This window comes from Phragmites australis, chromosome 24, assembly GCF_958298935.1.
Source record: "Phragmites australis chromosome 24, lpPhrAust1.1, whole genome shotgun sequence".
Taxonomy (NCBI): Eukaryota; Viridiplantae; Streptophyta; class Magnoliopsida; order Poales; family Poaceae; genus Phragmites; species Phragmites australis.
Window position 1 is genome coordinate 5,260,928 of NC_084944.1, and position 20,146 is coordinate 5,281,073.

The 20,146-nt window shown below is 46.5% G+C and overlaps 3 protein-coding genes across 3 annotated transcripts; all 3 read right to left on the reverse strand.

The window, feature by feature from the left end:
• Positions 1-3,954: 3,954 nt before the first annotated feature.
• LOC133907931 (UDP-xylose transporter 1-like) lies at positions 3,955-9,147 on the reverse strand. Its single transcript, XM_062350057.1, has 8 exons — positions 8,846-9,147; positions 5,796-5,942; positions 5,479-5,663; positions 5,311-5,378; positions 5,052-5,184; positions 4,745-4,906; positions 4,386-4,664; positions 3,955-4,285 (listed from the first exon to the last, which is right to left on the reverse strand). The coding sequence occupies exons 2-8, from the start codon at positions 5,914-5,916 to the stop codon at positions 4,163-4,165; spliced, it is 1,071 nt and encodes a 356-aa protein (XP_062206041.1). The 5' UTR covers positions 5,917-5,942; positions 8,846-9,147; the 3' UTR covers positions 3,955-4,162.
• Positions 9,148-10,853: 1,706 nt separating this feature from the next.
• Positions 10,854-15,564, reverse strand: LOC133907347 (mitochondrial import inner membrane translocase subunit PAM16 like 2-like). The gene is made up of 4 exons (XM_062349370.1): positions 15,405-15,564; positions 14,623-14,710; positions 11,340-11,470; positions 10,854-11,234 (listed from the first exon to the last, which is right to left on the reverse strand). The coding sequence occupies exons 1-4, from the start codon at positions 15,405-15,407 to the stop codon at positions 11,106-11,108; spliced, it is 351 nt and encodes a 116-aa protein (XP_062205354.1). The 5' UTR covers positions 15,408-15,564; the 3' UTR covers positions 10,854-11,105.
• Positions 15,565-16,294: 730 nt separating this feature from the next.
• On the reverse strand, positions 16,295-19,854 carry LOC133907346 (probable cytokinin riboside 5'-monophosphate phosphoribohydrolase LOGL10). Its single transcript, XM_062349369.1, has 7 exons — positions 19,547-19,854; positions 18,726-18,823; positions 18,599-18,629; positions 17,574-17,673; positions 17,107-17,177; positions 16,867-17,010; positions 16,295-16,720 (listed from the first exon to the last, which is right to left on the reverse strand). Exons 1-7 carry the CDS (start codon positions 19,652-19,654, stop codon positions 16,661-16,663), a joined length of 612 nt encoding a protein of 203 aa, XP_062205353.1. The 5' UTR covers positions 19,655-19,854; the 3' UTR covers positions 16,295-16,660.
• Between the last annotated feature and the right edge of the window lie 292 nt (positions 19,855-20,146).

Below are 20,146 nucleotides of genomic sequence, written 5' to 3' on the forward strand. Positions count from 1 at the left end.
TTATTGAAGCATACCTCATTGCACCTCATTTATGATCATCGTATTGCATACCCTCTTCTTTAGAGAATGAAAGATCAAAGTGTGATGCGGGCATGATCGAGTGCGATTTGGAGTTTATTGTTGTTTATTGTGAAGCTGAGCACCAAGCAAGTATCTAAGTATTTTTTGCCTTATAATTTAGATCATGTGGAGTCTAAATTGATAAGTTATCGAACTGTGTATGTTGTACATGTTTAGCGAGTCTGTGTTAGGTTTCATGGGTAGAACCTATATTGATGCATTACTTCTATCTTGTTTTACTAATGATCTCTATCCTTGTAACCTGGGTATAACATGCCATTGTCTAAATTAAAAATTATCTGAGATGCTTAGAAATGCACAGGTCCTCGGTAGAAGTCGAGCGGTGTTTCGACCATCGTTCGCCAGCTATAGGCTTAATTATTGATCATAAGGATAATGTTGATGATGAGATGTGAGAATGAGATGAGATATGGGTGGTGCTAGAAGTAGGTCGGGAGATGAACTCGAATTTATAGACCGTTTGTATCGGTTAAGCACCGACTATTGTTGCAGTTGGCTTTAGTACTTGTTTGTACTACCACATATCCGTATATGAGATGGATGAGTCGAGTACCTTATATTGCTGTGACCTTTTGGCGTGCGGGTCTATGCTATTGTGAGCTTGTAGAAGTATCTAGTTTACTTAGGTAGTAGTTCTAGATGACATCCACACTTATAGGTGCATATTCAAACGGTTATGACTTATTTTGAAAATATTGTCACGTGAATCATCGCTTGCAACCGATGGGTTATATGGAGGGTGATCTCATGTTGTGTGGGTAAAAAAGTACCCCTGTAGAGTGTAAGATCAATTCGAATTAACACGCTCTCGGTCATGAGCATGTTTCTGTTCATTTGCATCAATCGTCCGATATAGAATGATGTTATGGTATGTTAGGAAGTAGTTGTGATGGTTGATAATGAGTTGAGATGTTTCAAATTACATATATGTTTATATTGTTGATCTTAGATTAAAAGGGTATAAGTAGTTATGTGTAGCTGCTTACACACTTGAGTTGAATTTTGATTTTGCATACAAATTCACTTAACTTTATAGCAGATTTCTTGCTAAATCATCCAGATATATTATCCTTGAAGTCATGTTATTATATGTACTATTATGGATTTAGCTTTGCGAGTACCTTCGTACCCATATCGCTTTGACGAGTTTTGCAGGCAAGAAAGAGGTAGTTTTTGGTTACTTCACGTCTGCCAATGTTAGCAACAGGCGAGAGTAGTGACATCTACTCGGACGATATCATTTTGGGTGGTGCCTCTAGGCAAAAAGTTCTACCTATTTTTTTTTATTGTACTAGACTTTATATTTCGTTGCATAGTGTCTCTAAGCGGCTAGGAGTTTAAGTTATGCTTTTATCCTTCTAGCATACATTTATATAAATAGATATAAATGTATAATAACTTAAAGACTTGTAATATAATTTCATTACTAATTCTTTATTATACCTTGATGTGATAAATCATATTGTAAAGAATTATATTTCAATCTTAAGTATAAAATACTTGTAGGGACTATTATGATTATATTCTGATTAATTATTATGATTGTGATTGTGTAAATAATCATCATAATAATTAATTAGAACACAATTTAGACGATTTCTTATAGCTGGATATCAAGATGTTAAAAATATATATAACTATTTTACAAATATAGCACCCGTGTTGAGTATGCGAATTGAATTCAAGTGGACAGGTACCATCATAATGATCCTAACCAAATGAGTCTTGACAAGCTCTTGTTCTAAGATTTGCCTTTTGTACCTCCAGTAGTCTTGTAGGGCTGCACTACAAATGACACTTGCATCAAAGAAGAACGAAATTTGCTGGTTTGATTTCTCAAGGAAAAACTTCTGTTCTAAGATTTGCCTTTTGTACCTCCAGTAGTCTTGTAGGGTTGCACTACAAATGACACTTGCATCAAAGAAGAACGAAATTTGCTGGTTTGATTTCTCAAGGAAAAACTTCAGAGGAAAGCCTTAACCTTCACGTAAACAGCTTTGCTATTTGTTGATGCACGCCGCTCATTTTCAAAGGCCTTTTCAAGGTCAGAGCTGTGTCTCTGCCGCCCTATGTGGCAAAACGTAGCGCCGACAAATCTAGTTCCTATACTAGCTTGTTGGCACCACAACGGGCATGCCATAAAATGGCTGTTTGGGGTCGCTGTTGGCGCACCGCACGCCGTGGACCGGTGCGCGCCAAAAACCGATCTTGCTAGATTCGCGGACGTCATGATCCACCGTTGGCGCTTGACCGATGGGTGCGTAGTATTGGTGAAAACAAATTATATAACATTCGATCTTATATATAGATTTTATTAGATGTTGATATATATTTTTTATTATAGAAAAATACACATGTAGAGATTACTGGATCGAGGATGGACGGTATGAATGCAAGTTTTGCAGGAGTCTTTTCCACTTGAGTCTCATATAATCTGCTTTCAGGATTCGTGGCTTGGTGAATCTTAGACTGCTCAGATGGATCAGCCGATATTGTTAGACCTTGGCTCGTGCTCACGAGCTAGTTTGAGGTGACTCGTTAACTAAATAAATTAAAATATTAACTCAATTCGCTATAAAATACATCGAGCTGAATCGAGTGGAGCTACGAGGTTGATCTTTTCGTCCACGCTGAACCGCCTTGTCCGGCCCTTTGATTGATTAAGATCTAGGTCACGCCTTCCCTGACCGGTGGATGTACGGCCAGCCCTCGAACACGTGACGCTACGCGAGGCTATGTCTGCGATCACCTGAGGCTACGGCACTCTGATCCTCTCCCGTCGTTGGACCAGCAACTCGAGCATCAGAATCGACGCGTCAGCCCCCGCAGCGTACTCTCCGCGTGCGAACCGTCGGGCATCCCGGAGGCTCGCCGGAGTGGATCAGGGGAAGGAAATTCCCCGCGCCCGACTCGACGGGTCATTTGCGCACCCAGCGACACCTGCCTACCTGATACGCGGCGAGCTTTGACGGCCTCGGAAGCGACGCGACCACGCACTTGCCGAGTGCTCGCTCTTCTTCTCGGCAACCAAGAGGCCCGGGCCACGCGTAATACTTGTGTAGAGTAGAGATAACACAACCAAGTCGCGGCTGATAACCTGAACTTCTCTCTGTTTTTTTAAGTCGAGAGTTCGAGGTGAAATCTGGGGCTGCCGAAGAACTTCATTGAAAAGAACTGGGGCAGGGCTGACTGAAAGGGCCATAGTTCATCACCGCGGCTAATCGTATCTGAGCACAGTGGAAAGCACATCCGGCTGACTAGGAATCCCCTCGTGCGTTAGCAGTGAGTAGGGATGCAGTTTTTGCTTTTTCTGAGTCATTAGATGGACCCAAAACTCATTCAATTAAATAGATCCAAGTTTCGAAGGAAAGGAAGATGGGATGCAAATGAATTAAAGTAGCGACTCATAACTATCTATTGAGTACCTATTTGCATTCTTATCTATGAGGATAGTGAAGGTAGATGCTGGCGGCTACGAACCTAAGATGCGCTCTTCCACTCAAGACTCAACAAAACGATGCGGTTGATGTCGACAAAATGAGGTCATTTGTGAAGCCACTTGGACATCCATGTCCTGAAAGAAGCTTCAGAAGCACTCCTTTCGGCTGGAGAAGACTTTGCTCTGGCTTCAAAAGTTTTGAGACCCGGTGGCCAGCCGTGGCCCGCAAAACGGGCTGGGCTTCTTTGGAAGCCCTTTCTTTTACTAGTTCACCTTTGTCGTGCAGTTGCGAATCATGCTGGAACCCAACGTCCAAAAGTTCATAGTTACTGTCTTCCAAATTTCCAATGAGTCCATAGCAAAAATACATGGCCTTGGCAGATAAGCAAAGCTTGGGGCTTGGGCAGATTCTTGTTGGTGTAAAATTGAGAAGATTTTGCGCATCTGGTACTACAAATCACCGTTGCAAGCTCATGGAAAGAATACATTTTGTCATCTAGGCTACAGCAACTCATCACTGTACGTAGGAGAAATCACATGGAGAAAGAATTGGGATGGCACTTGGTACTTGCCCGGCGATACATCTTTGAGCACATTTCCCTTCTGCCGTGTTGCTCGTCTACCGCTCTAATAGGTACGCGTTCACCGGCCGGTCAACGCGCTCTTCGCCGTCCTCGGCACGTCGTCGAAGCTCTCCGCATCCTGGCTCTCCTGCCACGCCGAGCCCTTGGCGCCGAGCAGCGGCGCCGAGTCCTTCTCGCTCATCTGCAGCATCCAAGATGTCGTCATCTCCAAATTCACGTACGCATGCACAGGTTTCATGTAGTTTTCTACAGTTTTAGGCGACGCGGTGCCATGTGCGTACCTGCGCGGCGACCGGAAGCGAGCCGGCGGCCTCGGTCTTCTTCCGGCTCTCAGCGACGGAGTAGTAGGAGTAGAGACCCATGCCGAAGATGGCGATGAGGATGCCGACGACGTTGCGGACGGTGAAGGGGTCCTTTAGGAGCATGTAGCCGAAGGAGAGGACCAGGCACGTCTTGAGGTGGCCCAGCACCTGGTACGTCACCGGCGACGTCGTGCCGATAACCAGGAACGTGCTGAAGTTCACGCACACCGCGATCGAGCACGACAGCACGATGAACGCCTGCGTGGGTTCGGCACGCACGCACAGTTACAAACCGATGCTGATCTGTTCAGGAGATCTCCGGCGATGCATGTACTTACCACGACTGGGAAGGTGTAGCTGAAGGCGAAGACGTCGCGCTTGGTCAGGAGCTTGTCAACGAACGGGCCGGTGACGAGCAGCACGGCGGACTGGTACGGCGAGGACTGGTACAGCAGCTGCGTGGATGACACCTTAAGCCTCCTCTGGATTTGGTTGGTCAGCTTTGTTCAAATCAAGATGAAAGCTTAAGGATGACAAGCCAGCAGCTGGATATGCAGGGGTGCATGGAACTAAGCATGAAAGGTTGTAACATCTAGCAGCTAGCTTCAGTGGTTGAGTATTGAGTTCAAGCAAGCAGAAGGATACGATCTGGCCAACGCATGTCGCGGCGATGGTGAGCACGGCGATGACCGAGCCGAGGAGATTCAACTGGAGATCGGTGACCGACGCGATACCTACTCCCAGGAGCAGGACCATGAGGGAGGCCTTGATGCTTTGGCTGAAAGGTTCAAGATGACAGTATAAGAAGAACTCGTCTTTGCATAATCTCAATACGGTACCGGATCGAAGTGTTCAAGAACAGAGCAAAGATGTGCTAAAATGTGGCAAGGAATTTGAGTATGACCTGAACTTTTTGTTTAGAAAGATGGTTTCCAAGACAATGGTGAAGGGTATAATGGCCAGCTTGGTCATCTGCAACAATGAACAATCGTAAATTCAGAGGCAAGACGATAGTTCTACTGGTAAGTGTCAGCACTTGGGTTTAGTAAATAAGTAGTTGGTGCATGCTTGCCTGGTAGAAGCCAACAGAGTTGAAGCCGAGGCAAAGGTTGAGGAGCCCAATGGAGATGCCATTGAGCAATCCAAAGGAGATGACAGTCCGTGCGTCGATCGACTTCGGCTCGAAGAAGCGCAGCCGCTGCGCGACGTACAGGGTGATGAAGGTCACCATCAGGTGCCAGCTCGTCAGCGTCGTCGCTGCACTCCCAAATGCCACATCACACACACAAAAAATCAGAAACTTGATGTGCATGCACGGCATCAGTAATCGACAAATAATTTGCCGGACGGGGGTAGTTAAGTTCTGAAACACTGGAGCGATGTACTGACCGAAGAAGAAACCGAGGGTGCTGATGAGGTACTTGTTGCAGATGACGATGGCCACCGACGAGGTCACCGAGAGGCCCAGCGCGCCGGCGACGCCCATCCGGGAGGCCGCGCCGTCCGACATCTCCTCCTCGACGGCTGGTCACCTCCCTGGTGCAGACGAAGCCACGAATGATCACCGTGATAAATCAAGAAAGAAGCTCTATGCTATGAACTTGATTCCTTTCCGGGTACATGCATGCACGTGACAAGCTTGGTCGGTCAGGAACGTTGACATTGCCGTGGCAGAGTGGCAGCAAACCCGCGGCACGTTTCATGTGACTTGATCTGTACTTGAGTCGGTGTAGATTAAAATGGCGTCCGTTTGAAGCACGAGCGAATCAAAGCTAGTCATCTATTCATCTGACAGCGAGATGGTCCATGGCTAAACAATCTGTTGCTTAGCTGCAAGAACACAACTGGAAGAAGGCACCTGCGTTCCAAGTAGCCACCTCGAGTGCTGTGTGGTACTAGTAATGAAGACCAGTCTGCCTATGCATTCGGTGGTTGGTCACATCAACATGTGGCAATGGCAGTATGGCACTTCAAGTGTTCATCTACAGGTAGATGGCGAAGTACTGCTTTGGCAAGGTCAAACTTGCACGTCTCATTGGTCAGCAAATGCGACGTGTCTAGTCACCGAGGTAGTCCATAGCGCCTGTTCGACATAGCTCAGGTATTTGATTTAGGTAAATTATTTTTATTTTAGACTGAATATATATATATATATATAAATTATTTTATTTTATAAACTTTAAATCTTATGGGTATGTTTAGCACGGATCAGATCTAAAATTTGTTAGAGCTGATTATATCCAGTTCTAAGATATCCATCGTCTGGAAAGATGAGTGGATTAGGGTATTTGGTAAAATCATCTGTTTTTTATTTTTTAATAAAAAATAAATATTTAAATTATTTTATTTTATTATACAAACTATAGATTTAGTATGGATCTCGGAACTAAAGCTATGACAAACGTGACCTATATGTATCTCAAAACTGAAGCTCTATCAAATATGATCTTAAACCCCGTTTGACATCAGATATTATATTTATAGTCTAAGATAAAGCTATTCTAATCTATTTTTAGATTAAATAGAAATAAAATGACTTAACTAAACATCTTTGATATATTAATGGCTCTAGCTCTGCACATTTATAAAGCAAGAAATACCTAGCTTTTAGTTTTTTAAAGGTACAACTCTGTCAAATATGCCTCTGGTCCGCTAGTAAAATCTAAGGGGCTGTTTGGATTGTGACCCGAGAGACCTGACCAAATTTAGGTTCCGCACGAATATTTTGGCTGTCCTTTGGTTTAGAGCCAAATTTTGGTCGTGCCAAAAATTTTTTGGCCGTGTGCAGTTCTTGGCCAAGCCAAATCACGGCTGTGTTCAGGCCTTCAGGGCGAGCAAACGGCTGGCCAGCCCGTCCATGGTGAGCTGGCAGCACCTCGTTGGTCCATTAAATGCGTTTCTTTTTTCATTATCAAGTTTCAAATCACAATATTTACTAAACCATGTATTTGATTTGTAATCTGTTTGAACCATTGTGTTATTTGCAATTAAATCTATAAATCAAAACACATATTGACTGTATTGAACCGTTGTGTTATTTGCAATTAAATCTATAAATCAAAACACATATTGACTGTATTTTGACACTAAAAAAATTAGTTACATATAGATTCCAAATATCATACTCACAGTTTTCAAAATTTTTGATATGACTTCAATCCAAACATCTATTTTTAACTCAATTTTGACACTGCCTTAACATTAGTTTGATCACAAATCAAACATTATTTTTTATTAAATTTTGACAATGCTCCGATTTTGACCATGACTAATATTTGGTCAGACCTTCTACGGTGAGTTGGTGACGAACCAAACGGCCCCTAAACGTTTCTGGGGAGGTCTGGGGATGCTGGCCCTGCCTATGATACTCGGACAGGCGACTGGTTCGCATGCTCCGAGAAGAGAAGGGACAGGCCAACGGAAGCCCGGCAGGAAGGCCGGCGGAATCCGGGGTGGATTTGCAATGCCGCGGCCGATTACGATGCACGGTGGCAGATAAACTTCCAGTGGCCCGAGACGCGCAACTGCGCAAGGCAGGCGACTAGGCAGGTGCTCCCTGGCCCGCCATTCGAGGACGGTAGAGGAAAACTTCTATGATTCTATCCACGTGAAGCAGCGTTCCTAGTTGCAGCTGGGATCTATCCCTGCAGTGGTTTGTCTAATTTCGTCCAACCCTGGTATATACTACTGCCAACTGCTATCATCTTGACCCAGTTCTCGCAGAGCACACACATTGGCAGTTTTGGTCCCCAACTCTGCACGACAAATTCTACCGAACAACTAGGTCTCAGTCGTGTACGGAGAAAGCCCAAACCCGACCTAGTATCATAGATACCATACTCCCCCATCTTAAATACAGCATAAATACATGTATTTAGATAACACACGGTTTCAATATATAGATTTAACTATTATTTTTATTAGAGTATATTCATAAAATTCATTGAAATTCATTGACTTTGGAATGTTATGAAAGTATTTTTTAAAACAAATCTATACATATGATTTAAAGTTTCTAAACTAAATATTTTAAAAGATATTGTAAATCAAAATTTTAAAAGTTTCATAAAATATTTTTCAAAACTATAACCATTATCGTCTACTACTAGTAGCACTACTAATAATGCGTTAATCTTTTCTTTTTTGGGGAAATCGACTAGTAATGCGTTCTTGAAACGGCCTAAGCTTATACCACTTCGGCGCATCCAAATTAAGCATATGCAATCCGATATGGCATCGAGATTAGAAGGTGAACAAGCCGAAGATACGATCTTCAGGCGAACAGCAACTAAAACACATGGCATCGGCAGAATCCGAATCCTATCGAGCAAAACAAACGAGCAAAACCTATACGAAAAATGGTAGCAAACAGATGGAACGGAACCTACGAATGATCGGAAAAGGGAAAGCCACGCGAGAGGGAGGGGGACCGTGCGCACCTGCCGCCGCCTTGGGGGAATTCGTGCCCTTCTCCCCGGGGAGGCCTTGGCTCTTGGTCAGATCCTCCGGCGGAAGGGCGGACGGGCGGAGGGAGATGGAGCCGTCGCTCTCCGATGAGGCGACGACGAGGGAGGGGTTGGAGAGGGAAGCGGGTTTCGGTAATTGTGTTGCGCGCTGCGCGAATCGGAGGAGATGTGGAAGTCTTAGGGAGAATGGAGGAGGGTTGGTGGCGAACAGCTCAAGCGCCCGCCGTCGCTCGCATGATCGCACCACCTCGCCGTGGCCAGGTGTGGCGTGGTGTTATAGTCCTCCCGCTGACACGTGGGTCCTCCCTAGGTATTTGCATGCACAGGCATAGCAAATCAGCAACTCGCTTGCGTGGTCCCACCTGCCATTGGGAGTAACACTAGATAGATGAAACTTTCACATTGCCTTTTTATAGGCCTTCTTTGGATTGTAGGATTTTTATAGGAATTATGGAGGATTTTCATAGGAATTTTGGAGAATTTCAATCTTAGGAATTTTTCCTATAAGGGTCATTTGGAATAAAGGAATGGACTTTTGAAATTCCTATTAAAATCCTATGGAATAGCTGTTTTCATAGGACTTTTAGAGGAATTAACCTTATGGAAAATTTCCTTTATGTCTATTTCTCTTATCTGATTCTCGTCTTTTTACTGTGCCCCATCTAAACGGTCATTCCTATAGATTTTATGTATTTTTTCATTCTCAATATGCTAGGGTATTTCAATCCTGTGTTTTTTTATTTATGTGTTTTCAGAATCACACGTTCTAAAGAGGTTATATTATGATGAAGGATGAAAAAAAAAATAGTACAACTGGCTCAGCTTAACTGCCGTTAGGTATCCTCTCTCTCTCTTAAAAAAAAGAAACTGCTGTTAGGTACTCCATTAGAAGCCTCGCCGGCATGGCGTGCGCAGCTAGCCAACCTCGACGAGTACGGTGCGACGGCGTTTATTATTTATGTCTAGTTAAGGTATAATTTTTTATGGTAAATGATATAATTATCGATAGTAAGATAGATTTACTAATTTTATCAATCTTTAAGTTCTATTTTTTATTTTTATTTTTAGTAGACACTGTATAAATGTGTGTGGGGTGACGTGAGTAAGGGATGGACGAATTCTCTGCGCTGCAACTTGCGTACTTTGTTGGACCAGGTAAACGATTGGCGAAAGCAGAGCAGCTGCTGCCAGATTGGAACCGAGCTCTCGAATTTGGGCCGCCGAGAGGTCAGAATCTTGTCCGGTGAGAGATGGGTGCGCCTGTTTGATGATAGCACGTCTTTTATAAACTAGTGTTGGCACTGAGCGGCGGTACTAACCATCAAAATTGAAGTGTTCACGAATGGATGTCCAATACCAAAGCAGGGACCAAACGTGCCATTAACCGATCGTTGTATCTGCCGTTCTTCTAAGATGAGATGAAATATACCGGCAACGGTCCAAGACAAATGCGTTCCCATTCGGTTAGACATTTGGACCGGGGCCAAATGCAGTCTGGAAGTGTGAAAAACTGTGCAGCCGATTGACCCGACGTGCCACGTTCGGCAGCCTAAAACCATCTCCAACGGTTAGCTCAGAATCCTTTAAAAAAAAAATTCTCGTTTCTTTCGAACGTCCAACGGTTTCATTTTAAAATTTCTGTCAAATAAAATTTCTAAGTAATTTCCTCCAGGATAAGATTCTTCTTTCTTTTTATTCATAAATCCTTTTAAAAAAAAACTGTTAGAGATAAAAAAAATAAAAACGGAGAGTGAAATCGAAAAGAAAATGAAATGAAAGTAATATGATTGAAGATGGTCTAATCAGCAACCGCAACGCAAAACACTGGCCATTGCCAGACCCAGACGAGACAAATCATTCCAGGCTCCAGATCTACCTCGCGCTCCTACCATCCTCAAATATGTCTCCACCAAGAACTACCCTCAGAAGTCCGAACAAGGGAAATTTGGCTCATTTGACATCAGTGAAGATGACATCAAGGAGACCAAAGTACAAGAATGTTGTTTCGTGGATCATTGGACCAAAAGAACAAAGTTGTGCCAGCTGCCTAGGCACTGTGCCAGTCTACATTGAAGCCTTGCTGATCAGTTCTCTACAGGTCCGCGGTCGCTGCACTCAAACCTTTACTGTAATGATAAAACAGCAGCGACCGTCGTCGGTATGTACATTTTGTCTTATGAGGGGAAAGAATACAGGTTATATTTCTGAGCAGCTGATTCAAAGGGGCGGAATGTCAAGGAGGAGTTCCGTCCTGCTTATTCTTTTGGTACACAGTTTCTAGGCACTCCTTGGCGCGGTGAACCTTGGATTGGATGTAGAAGCTCCCAGATTTAGCGTTTCTCTCGAATAAGTTATCATACCGCTGCATCACATATAGTTATCACTTGTCAGTATATCGGAGCCATAACTGTGCATGTGAATAATGGAAGGTGCATATAAGAAACTGAAGATAAGCGAAGTAGCAGACCTGTACAATCTCTTCCCATGTTGACTGCTCAGATACGCCCAGTATCTGCCTTGCTTCTTGCTCAGTCATTGTTTTGCTGGCTCTACGAATATTATTTATTGCTTCATGGGCCACACCAGTTTTATTTGCATCTGGCAGAATACAGGAGCAAACAAGATAAGGAGGTGGATATAGGAATCAATTTCACTCTTTTCTGGAAATAGCACTAACAAAGTATGGAAGATAATATCCATCCTGTACAGACTAATTTTGGGAGGAAACGATTGGAAATTATGCTAAGATGATGTTGAAAGGCACCTTCCTATAGTGTTTTTTCTGGAATACGCAAGAGAGCTGCGCATTGTTGTATTAAGTAGAAAAAGCTTGCTGGATATACAACGACCGAGGATCGGTCAAAGTTTAGAAGCAAACGAAAAGGAGATTACAAAACTTAAGAACTACCAAACTGGAAAGCGCAGAATTAGCTAATGGAACCGTTGGCTAGCAACCGATCCTTCAAGGTGCTAAGGCCTTTGGCACCGGCCTCACACCATCGATTGATGTCCTCCCAAATTGTTGCCACCAGGCCGGCGGCACTGATGTGGACTCTGTTGAAGATGACGTTGTTCCGTGCTAGCCAGAGCCTCCAGCAGACCAAGAAGACTAGGGAGTCTAGTCCTTTCCTATAACAGCCACCCTCTGAGACTCGGAGAGCGCTCCACCATTGTAGCAGAGAGGTGTCTGTGTGAGGTGTTTGAATTTCCAGCACATGCCACCATGCCTGACGCGCAATAGTGCAGTGTAGGAGGAGGTGCTCTGTAGTTTCCGGCAACTGTAAGCAGAGCGAGCATAAATCATCCGCTTGCAAGCCATGCCTCTTCCTTCTTACTGCCGTCCATAGTCTACCATGTAATGCAAGCCATACAAAGAATTTGACTTTGGCCGGCGCCCATGTATTCCATACCAGTTTGGCCCCATCGAAACGGATGCTCCCTTCGAACATGATATGATATGCAGAGCGCGTGGAATATTGGCTGGAAGGAGTCCATTTCCAACACACTCGATCTTCCTCATTGCAGAGGAGAACAGAGTTTAGATGATCCCACAAGTGCAAGAATTGGCATAAGGCCTGTATGGATAGGGGGCCACTTATGTCTCGGATCCATCTACGGTCAAGTAGGGCGTCATGAACAGTTCTACTTTTCACAACCGAAGGAGCAGCACAATTGAAAAGTTGAGAGGCAAGGAGTCTGACCGAGCGGCCGCCCAACCAGGCATCAGACCAAAACAGCGTAGATTTGCCATTGCCGACCATAAAACTTGTGGAAGCTTTAAACAGTTTGATAATGTCCTTCTCATGTGTCATCGGCAGGGTAGCCCAAGGCTTGGATGGTTGACACCGCTGCCACCATAGCCAACGTAGGTGCAGAGAGACACCAGCAAGCCGGAGATTTGGAATACCCATGCCGCCGAACTCTAACGGCCGGCACACAGTAGACCATGCTACCTGACATGGCCTTGTCACCCGCCCAAAGAAAAGCCTTTCTAATTTTGTCGATCTCCTTAATCACCCAAGGCGGCACCGAGATGGCGAGAAGAGTGTGAATAAGAGTCGAAGCTAAGACTAACTTAACAAGAGTGGCTCTCCCGAGTTTTGAAATAAGCTTGGCCTGCCATACAGGAAGTTTAGCTGCCACTTTGTCCACAATCGGCTGTAGATGAGCTTTGCTTAGTGGGCCTGTTGTAGAGGAGCTCCCAAATATTGAATGAGGAACGATGATAAAGAGCAAGGGAGATTGTCTTGTAAAACAGCAAGGTCGTCCTCTGAACAACTGATCGGCACCGCGGCGCATTTGAGCAGATTAGTATGGAGACACGTAGTTTCCCCAAAGAAGCGAATGATGGCCAAATGGGCAAGAATGTCACAAGTGGTTGGCGATATGAAAAGAACTGCGTCGTCCGTGTAGAGAGAAGAACGATGCAAGATCGAAGCGTGCTCCAATGCTCCAATGCTCCCAGCATCAGCAGCCTTGGCAAGAATGAGCGCCAAGGCATCCATGACGAGCACGAAGAGGAAGGGGGGATGAGTCATTGACACTATGCATGCCAAGACATCCATGACGAGCACGAAGACATCCATCTAACCAATAAATGAGCATAGTGTCACCAATGGATGAGTCATTGACTCTTCATCTAGGGGATGTACAGGGAGTACATGCAATATTGAAACTTGCCAAATTCTGTGGTCCAATGGATGAGTGGTAGATAAATGAATTTTAGCAACTCGTGTAGGAGGCAGCAAACATAAACAGTTCGTCTGTTTGCACCTGAAGATAGGTTTACATCTGACAACCCCACCCCCCCCCCCCCAATCACTACATGAAGTGAATCGGATTTTGTTCGAAGCCAGGTATAATGTGAAATCCAGATACCCAGTTTCTTTTTTCTTAGAAATCACGTGCTGTTGATTAGTACCACATTTAATTATAAATTGTCAGCATATCACTAAGCCAATGAACTTGAGAAAACATTGTCCACGGCAAAAGAAGTCCATAGTTTCCTACATTCATGTTGGTAATAATTTATGTTCACTAATGAAGCCTAAAGAAATCAAATAGTTGTTCTTCAGCAACACTCTCTCCATATCTAAGAAGGGTATGTAAACAGACAACTTGAAGCGGACTTCATCTGTGCCCAAAAATCAGAATTCACATAATATGGTGAACTCCATTTTGGATGCTCCCCTAATCAAGACGACAAAGCTCTCATCAAAATCCTTTTAGTTTTTGGATAGATATACCTTGCTAGTATATCTGGATATAGATACTTCAAGAATAAAAGTTAGAAGTTCAAGAGTCTATTAATAGGCTTAGGCTGCTAGAAGCTAGATGTTCAAGCATAACTTTGGCATGTCAGTAGAAGTTGTCCGACACTTAGGTGTGTTAGCCGTAAATATGCAACCCAACAAAAGCTTTAACACCAGTGCAAGCACCAATCAATGAATATTTACCAATATAATGACAAATGGTTGCATGATAAGATAAACAGGGACCATCTTTATTTGGATATGTCAAGACTAGAAACACAATTGAAAAGAATTTACTTCGCCATAAAGCAAAATACATAATTATCATTTCACTCCTATTTTTTCAGTAACAAATGTTCCAGTAAATGACATTTGACTCCAAAATTTTGTTGGTGCCATCTATCCCTAAGTTTTTAACTTTTTATCTACCAGAGGAACAAGGAGGCAGCAGACTCTCTATATGTGGGTCATGAAGAAGCTCGTGGCAGCAGAACTTACTATCAAGTGCTTTACGGTAAGCCTGAAGCATCGCTCTTCCTATAATCGTAGAGCCCATGACAATCAGGTTTGCGATAAGCTTCCCAGCCTGACAAACCAAAAAGGAAACAACATGTAAATTAGCAACAAAATATAAGTGTGTAAATCATGAGTTTAAATATGTGTGCTCATTCTTTCAGAGAGCGCACGCTCAAAATCTATCCAACAAACAAGATGGCACACCTAAGTAACCACGAAAGAGAGAAGTTGCCAATGAATTTGATACACCTAACTTGGCTCAAAAACTTTCGCGTGAATTTTTAGCTTGTTTAGGTGCTCAATGCCTTATGTTTTTCTGCTGCCTTTAGTCAGCTGCTGCTGCGACCTAAATCTGTTTCTAATCTGTTGCTAAATCCAGAACTCAGAATAATGCCACTATAATTCGACAGGAACTCCACGAACTGGGCGCATGATACGAGACGGTGCCAGAATATTCTTCTATCCTGATATCTACAACGATGAACAACCTACTCCCCGGCGCGTCGTGGGATCACAGCACCTGCCCACATCACGCGAAGAAAGCAAGCAATTCGAACGGGCAAGCACCAATTCGCAACCTGGCGGTCCCTAAATCTCGCGGATACCAGCCCTAACCCCGACAGAGGCGAACGCGCGAGAACAGGAGACTGAAAACAAAATAAAACAAAACTTGCTGCTTTTCTATCGCCGTCGCATGCATAGGCAGCGCGAAGTCGGAGGCTGAGCGGGAGGGGAGGGGAGGGGAGGGAGAGGCGGGGGCTGACCATGGTGGCTCCGACGGGATGCGATCCAAGCCGCCGCGCGGCTGCCGGAGAGGCGCCCAGAGGAGAGGAGTAGGGGAGGGGGAGGCTTCGCGATTGATTCGTTTCGTGCTGGGCCGGTAGTTGGAAGGTTCCAGAAGACAGGAGATTTTTTTAATTTTAATTTTAAATTCAGCAATTTTAGAGGCATTTTGAAAAATAGCAACTATAGGCCTCTGTCAACCTGTCACCTTTCTAAACATACAGATTTATTTTTTAAACATGTGCCCCATTAGAAGGACCAGTGTTGCAGACGCATATTTGTGCTATTTTTTCAAACAAACTCAAAAAATTGCTAAATTTGAAAATTTAAAATAGAAAAATAAAAAATCAAAGACATAGGCCCGGCCCGGCCCGAATCCAAATACCCCTTTCCGCCGCATCCATCCGGCCCGACTCGGTATTTTTATATGGGCTAGCGGTCCAGTTCGTTGCGGCCTGACGCCGAACGGCCGAAAGCTAGCTACCGCAACCGCACCGCGCCCCTCCTGCCGTCACCCGCCTGCGCTGTTGCCTGCCGGAGTGCCGGCACGCTAGCTCGGCCGGAGCCGGCGAGCGGCCACGGGCCAGTGGTGCAGACGACGAGGCCGCGCGCGACATCGAGTGCACGGCTTTTCTGCCGTGTCCAGTCCGCGGCCTTCAGCGTCCGATTTCGCTTGCTCAACATGTAGAGTGCAGCAAAACACAGCTTCTAATTTCCTCACAGCTGCACTGCCCACACAACTGCCTGGCTCATTCATCGCGTTCACGTTTCGTAGTGCCAGCGATGGTTAGACTGCGAGAATTCAGAAAAAAAAGGAGTGTTCTGACACGAATAAAAAGCTCTGCATCGTATAGCGAACACACCTGCTGAGTTGAGTTGAGTTGCCGTAGTCAATCGATTCAGCATCTTTAAACTACTAGCATACATAGGCAGGCACCGCTGCTACCACTACTACTAGATAGGGTGTGGGGAGTACCGGTCAAGTTCTGAACTTGCTACCACACCGTCCACGCCGTACGCCCCCGGTCGAGGCGAACACGCATATACAAAACGAGCAGAGCCTTGTGCACGCACGCACGCTCTTGCTACACCAACCAAACTTTCAGCACTCCAAATCCACCTGCGCGCGTCAAGTTTAAACAGAAAAGAATCCCAATCTGACGACTAGCCAGCTTCCTCCGCCGATCCATGGCCTGTCTCGTCCATTTTCGCTCCAGGCGTCGCGAGTGTCAGCAGCCTAGTGGCCCAGCTCCCAGTTCAGCGTCGACGCCACCCTGTCGTGGTAAGGCACGTACTCCTGCACAACCGATATGATCGCAGGTCACATTTTGCACGCGATTCGATGAACGAGCTCAGGCCCAGAGATCTCTGGTTCCTGACGAGCAAGAGAGCCCGGGACCGGGAGACCTGCTCGAAATTGAAGGCTGTGTCCTACGAACGCACCTCGAGCTTGTCCATGAGCTCCTGCGCCGTCGGGGCGAGCACGATGATGCGGCGGGCGCTTGTGTTGATGAACCCCTCCTCCACCGCCTTGTCGATGAACGTTAGCAGCGAGTTGTAGTAACCGTCCACGTTCAGCAGCCCCACCTGCATGAAGACAGTGGCCATCTCAGAGATCGTTTCGGTTGCTCGCCACGAACGCCATGGGCTGAAGCGGCTGCGCGAGGGACGGCATCGTCGTACCGGCTTGTGGTGGATGCCCAGCTGCGCCCACGTAATCACCTCCAGCAGCTCCTCCAGCGTCCCGTACCCTCCTGCATTGCATCGACAAACACATGCTTCACATAGTCACATGATCAGCTTCACCTTCAGTTCAGTACTACACGCGTCTTATCTTGATACGTCAGTCTACTCTCACTCTCTCTGTGAACGTCTCAGCTCTGCACCAATTATTGGCCAAGCTACTAGCTACCACATTCACTTTCAGGCTTGTACCATGTACGCGTGCGTGGCGCTGTTCATTGCCAGCCGGCAGGGGCAGTGTTCCACTGTCCTATTTAGCTGAAACCTGCCAGGGTTTCCTTTCCTTTGCAGGATTCACTAACGTCCTTTTCACCTGATCCTGTTACTAGATACTACCATACTACTCCTAGAGTAGTAGAAATGCATGCTGCAGTATCTGTGACTCTGCGACTGAGAGAGTGACTCACCGGGCAGGGCGATGAAGGCGTCGGACTGCCTCGCCATCTCCGCCTTCCTTTGGTGCATGTCTGCCACCGGCCTCACCTCCCCCACCGTCTCGCCACTTATCTGCCAGAAACAATGCATGGACCAGTGACTAAACTTTCGTCTAAATTTTATGAATTTTGGAGGAGAATGAAATATTTAATTTCGAAATTTTCTTTTACAAGGCCCACAAAGTAATTTCTTTTACTGACATGGAAATTGCGCTGTGAAAGAACTGCTTCTTGCCATGCCATGCCATGATGCGAATGTGCAGACAAACACTCGCTAGTTTGTGCGTTCCCCAAGAGGGCCGGGCACGGCATGATTGTGCTCGGAGGGAACCCAAAAAAAAAAAAAAAAAAAAAAAAATTGACACTACGTGATGATTTTGCTAGTCATCTCTTGACTCCTTTGGGAATGGTTAAAGGGGCTGATAGGAAGAGGACCACAGCAACAAGGCCACGGGCATAATGTGCTCAAGTGAATGCCGACTGAACCATGACTACCACGATGTAAGTGTCGTGACTAGTCGTACAAAACTCTGCATAAGATGCTGAACTTCTTTCCCTACGACCAGGCAGAAAGGGGATGATGCTACGGCAGGACTTTTGGGGGGAACAAATTTAGCGTCCGTAAAGCTGCGGTTTGCTCACTTGTTTATCCTCACGCCAAGACCTGGGATTTGTGCCAAAAGCACGTACTGCTCTCGATCACAACGTGCTCAGGGCGGATGCATGATTGTTTTATTCCCCAGGTGCCATGTCCCCCGGGACTCCTGCACGGTCGTCCAGAGCCCAAACTCCCAAGCCCATTTGATAATCGCTCCTACGCCGCCCTAACGGCACTTGAAAAACTCACTCAAGAGTGTGCCTGTTCGTACACGCGTACCAATTCAGCAGCAACAGCTTAGCAGATTTGATAGGCAAGCAGCTGTGAGACATGCAAGCGACGGGCAGTGGTAGCAGGAGATGGGAATGGTCGGCGTGCAGGGGAGGGCAGACGGACATACCTCTGGGGTCATGAGCGTCTTGGGAATGACCCTGCGCGTGGACAACAAGATGACAAAAGGAGGTGAGCGCATGGACAGGGCAGCCATTCTTCTGGGGGTTCGTGGCGAGAACGGACGACGCACTTACCCGATGACGTGCCGGCCGCCGTCGTACACGGCCTGGGAGACGAGCCCCATGAGCCCGATGCTGCCCCCGCCGTACACCAGGTCGACGCTCCGCGCCACCTGCGGACACACACAGACACACACACGCATCAGTCCATCGATCCAGTGATTAAACACTCCATGGTGTACTTGTTCCTCGGTGCAGCTCGCACACGTGGTCGGGGTGCTCTGCTTCGTGAGCTGGTAGCCATCGATGCCACTCTTCCATGCGACGGAGCTAGTCCCTTCTGAATATGAGCCCTGAATGCAGTAGGGCCGGCGGCTCGGTTCGACCACGAGCGCGCTACCGATACTCACGCCGGCGTTACCGCCACTGTGAGCTCGTGATTTCACGCAGATGCAGGCGAAAATACAGCACGCGAGCGGATGGCGCAGGGGAGGCAGGCCGGGCAGGCAGGCAGCCCAAAGGAGGACTAAGAGCAGAGCGGCGCAAGAAACAGAGGCGGGGGGGAGAAGAGGGAGGGATCTGCCAAACGCTCAGCAGCTGTTTTCGCTCTTGCAGCCTTCCGTGCTGCGTGATTACTGGCTACTACAGCTGAATTTTGCAGAGTATACTGTGGGTGTGTGTGAGAACTGCAGTGTACAGAGGGATCGTGATGATTTTGCATATCTAGCTAATTTGACTGACGTAGTGAAAACTGCAGGAATTGAGCATGGACGACAGAACCAGAGGCCCAGAGAAGCTAGCACGTACGCATGCTGCGTCTCGGAGACAGGAACCGAAGAAGTGCAACTACTGGGGCACGGGGAGTGCTCTTAGAGCGAATGAGCTGAGTGAGTTACCAGCTCGTTGCCGAGCTCAATGGCGGCGTCATGGTAGCTCCGCTTCTTGCCCTGGCTGCTGCCGCAGAAGACGCAGATCCTCTTGAACCTCGACTGCCTCATCGTCATCTCTCTCTCTCTCTCTCTCTCTCTCTCTCTCTCTCTAATACCAGCAGCGCTCGTATGTATTTATCGCTCTAGCCTCGCCAGCACTCCTCGCCCCCGTGGCTGGGGTGAGGTGGTGCACACTGAACAGTGTCACTGTACCGCAAGCCAGTAGTGCAAGCAAGCAGCGCGCACTACGACGACATGGGCCTCCTCGCTTGCTGCCGGGCTGAGTAGTGCGCCACCCATGGCTCCTTATATAAACGTGGAGCGAGAGGAGAGAGGAGAGAGAAAGGTGCTGTGGAAAATTGCATGCACATGGAGAAAACGCTCCATCCACCCACGGGCCAGGGCCAGCGAGCGATCCGCGCTGCCGGCCGGCCGGCCGGGTGGCTCAGCTTTCCCGTGAAATGGACGGGTGCATGGGTTATTGACGAGTGAGTCACCTTATCTATTTTGCCTGCCGGTGTAAATTGCGTCAAGGCAAAAGTGAGGGTTATCTTTGCCGCATGGTCG

What these genes read in the sequence shown, in the direction of transcription:
- LOC133907931 (XM_062350057.1), bottom strand. Translation starts at nt 5,916, where the DNA reads ATGTCGGACGGCGCGGCCTCCCGGATGGGCGTCGCCGGCGCGCTGGGC. An exon ending in CACCCTCGGTTTCTTCTTCG is followed by an intron (nt 5,664 to 5,795) that starts GTCAGTACATCG and finishes TTGGGAGTGCAG; the next exon opens with CGACGACGCTGACGAGCTGG. An exon ending in GCTACACCTTCCCAGTCGTG is followed by an intron (nt 4,665 to 4,744) that starts GTAAGTACATGC and finishes GAACCCACGCAG; the next exon opens with GCGTTCATCGTGCTGTCGTG.
- LOC133907347 (XM_062349370.1), bottom strand. An exon ending in TTACCGTAAAGCACTTGATA is followed by an intron (nt 11,471 to 14,622) that starts GTAAGTTCTGCT and finishes GTATTCTGCCAG; the next exon opens with ATGCAAATAAAACTGGTGTG. An exon ending in CATGGGAAGAGATTGTACAG is followed by an intron (nt 11,235 to 11,339) that starts GTCTGCTACTTC and finishes TATGTGATGCAG; the next exon opens with CGGTATGATAACTTATTCGA.
- LOC133907346 (XM_062349369.1), bottom strand. Translation starts at nt 19,654, where the DNA reads ATGACGATGAGGCAGTCGAGGTTCAAGAGGATCTGCGTCTTCTGCGGC. An exon ending in TTGAGCTCGGCAACGAGCTG is followed by an intron (nt 18,824 to 19,546) that starts GTAACTCACTCA and finishes GTGTGTCCGCAG; the next exon opens with GTGGCGCGGAGCGTCGACCT. An exon ending in TGGGCATCCACCACAAGCCG is followed by an intron (nt 17,011 to 17,106) that starts GTACGACGATGC and finishes GTCTTCATGCAG; the next exon opens with GTGGGGCTGCTGAACGTGGA.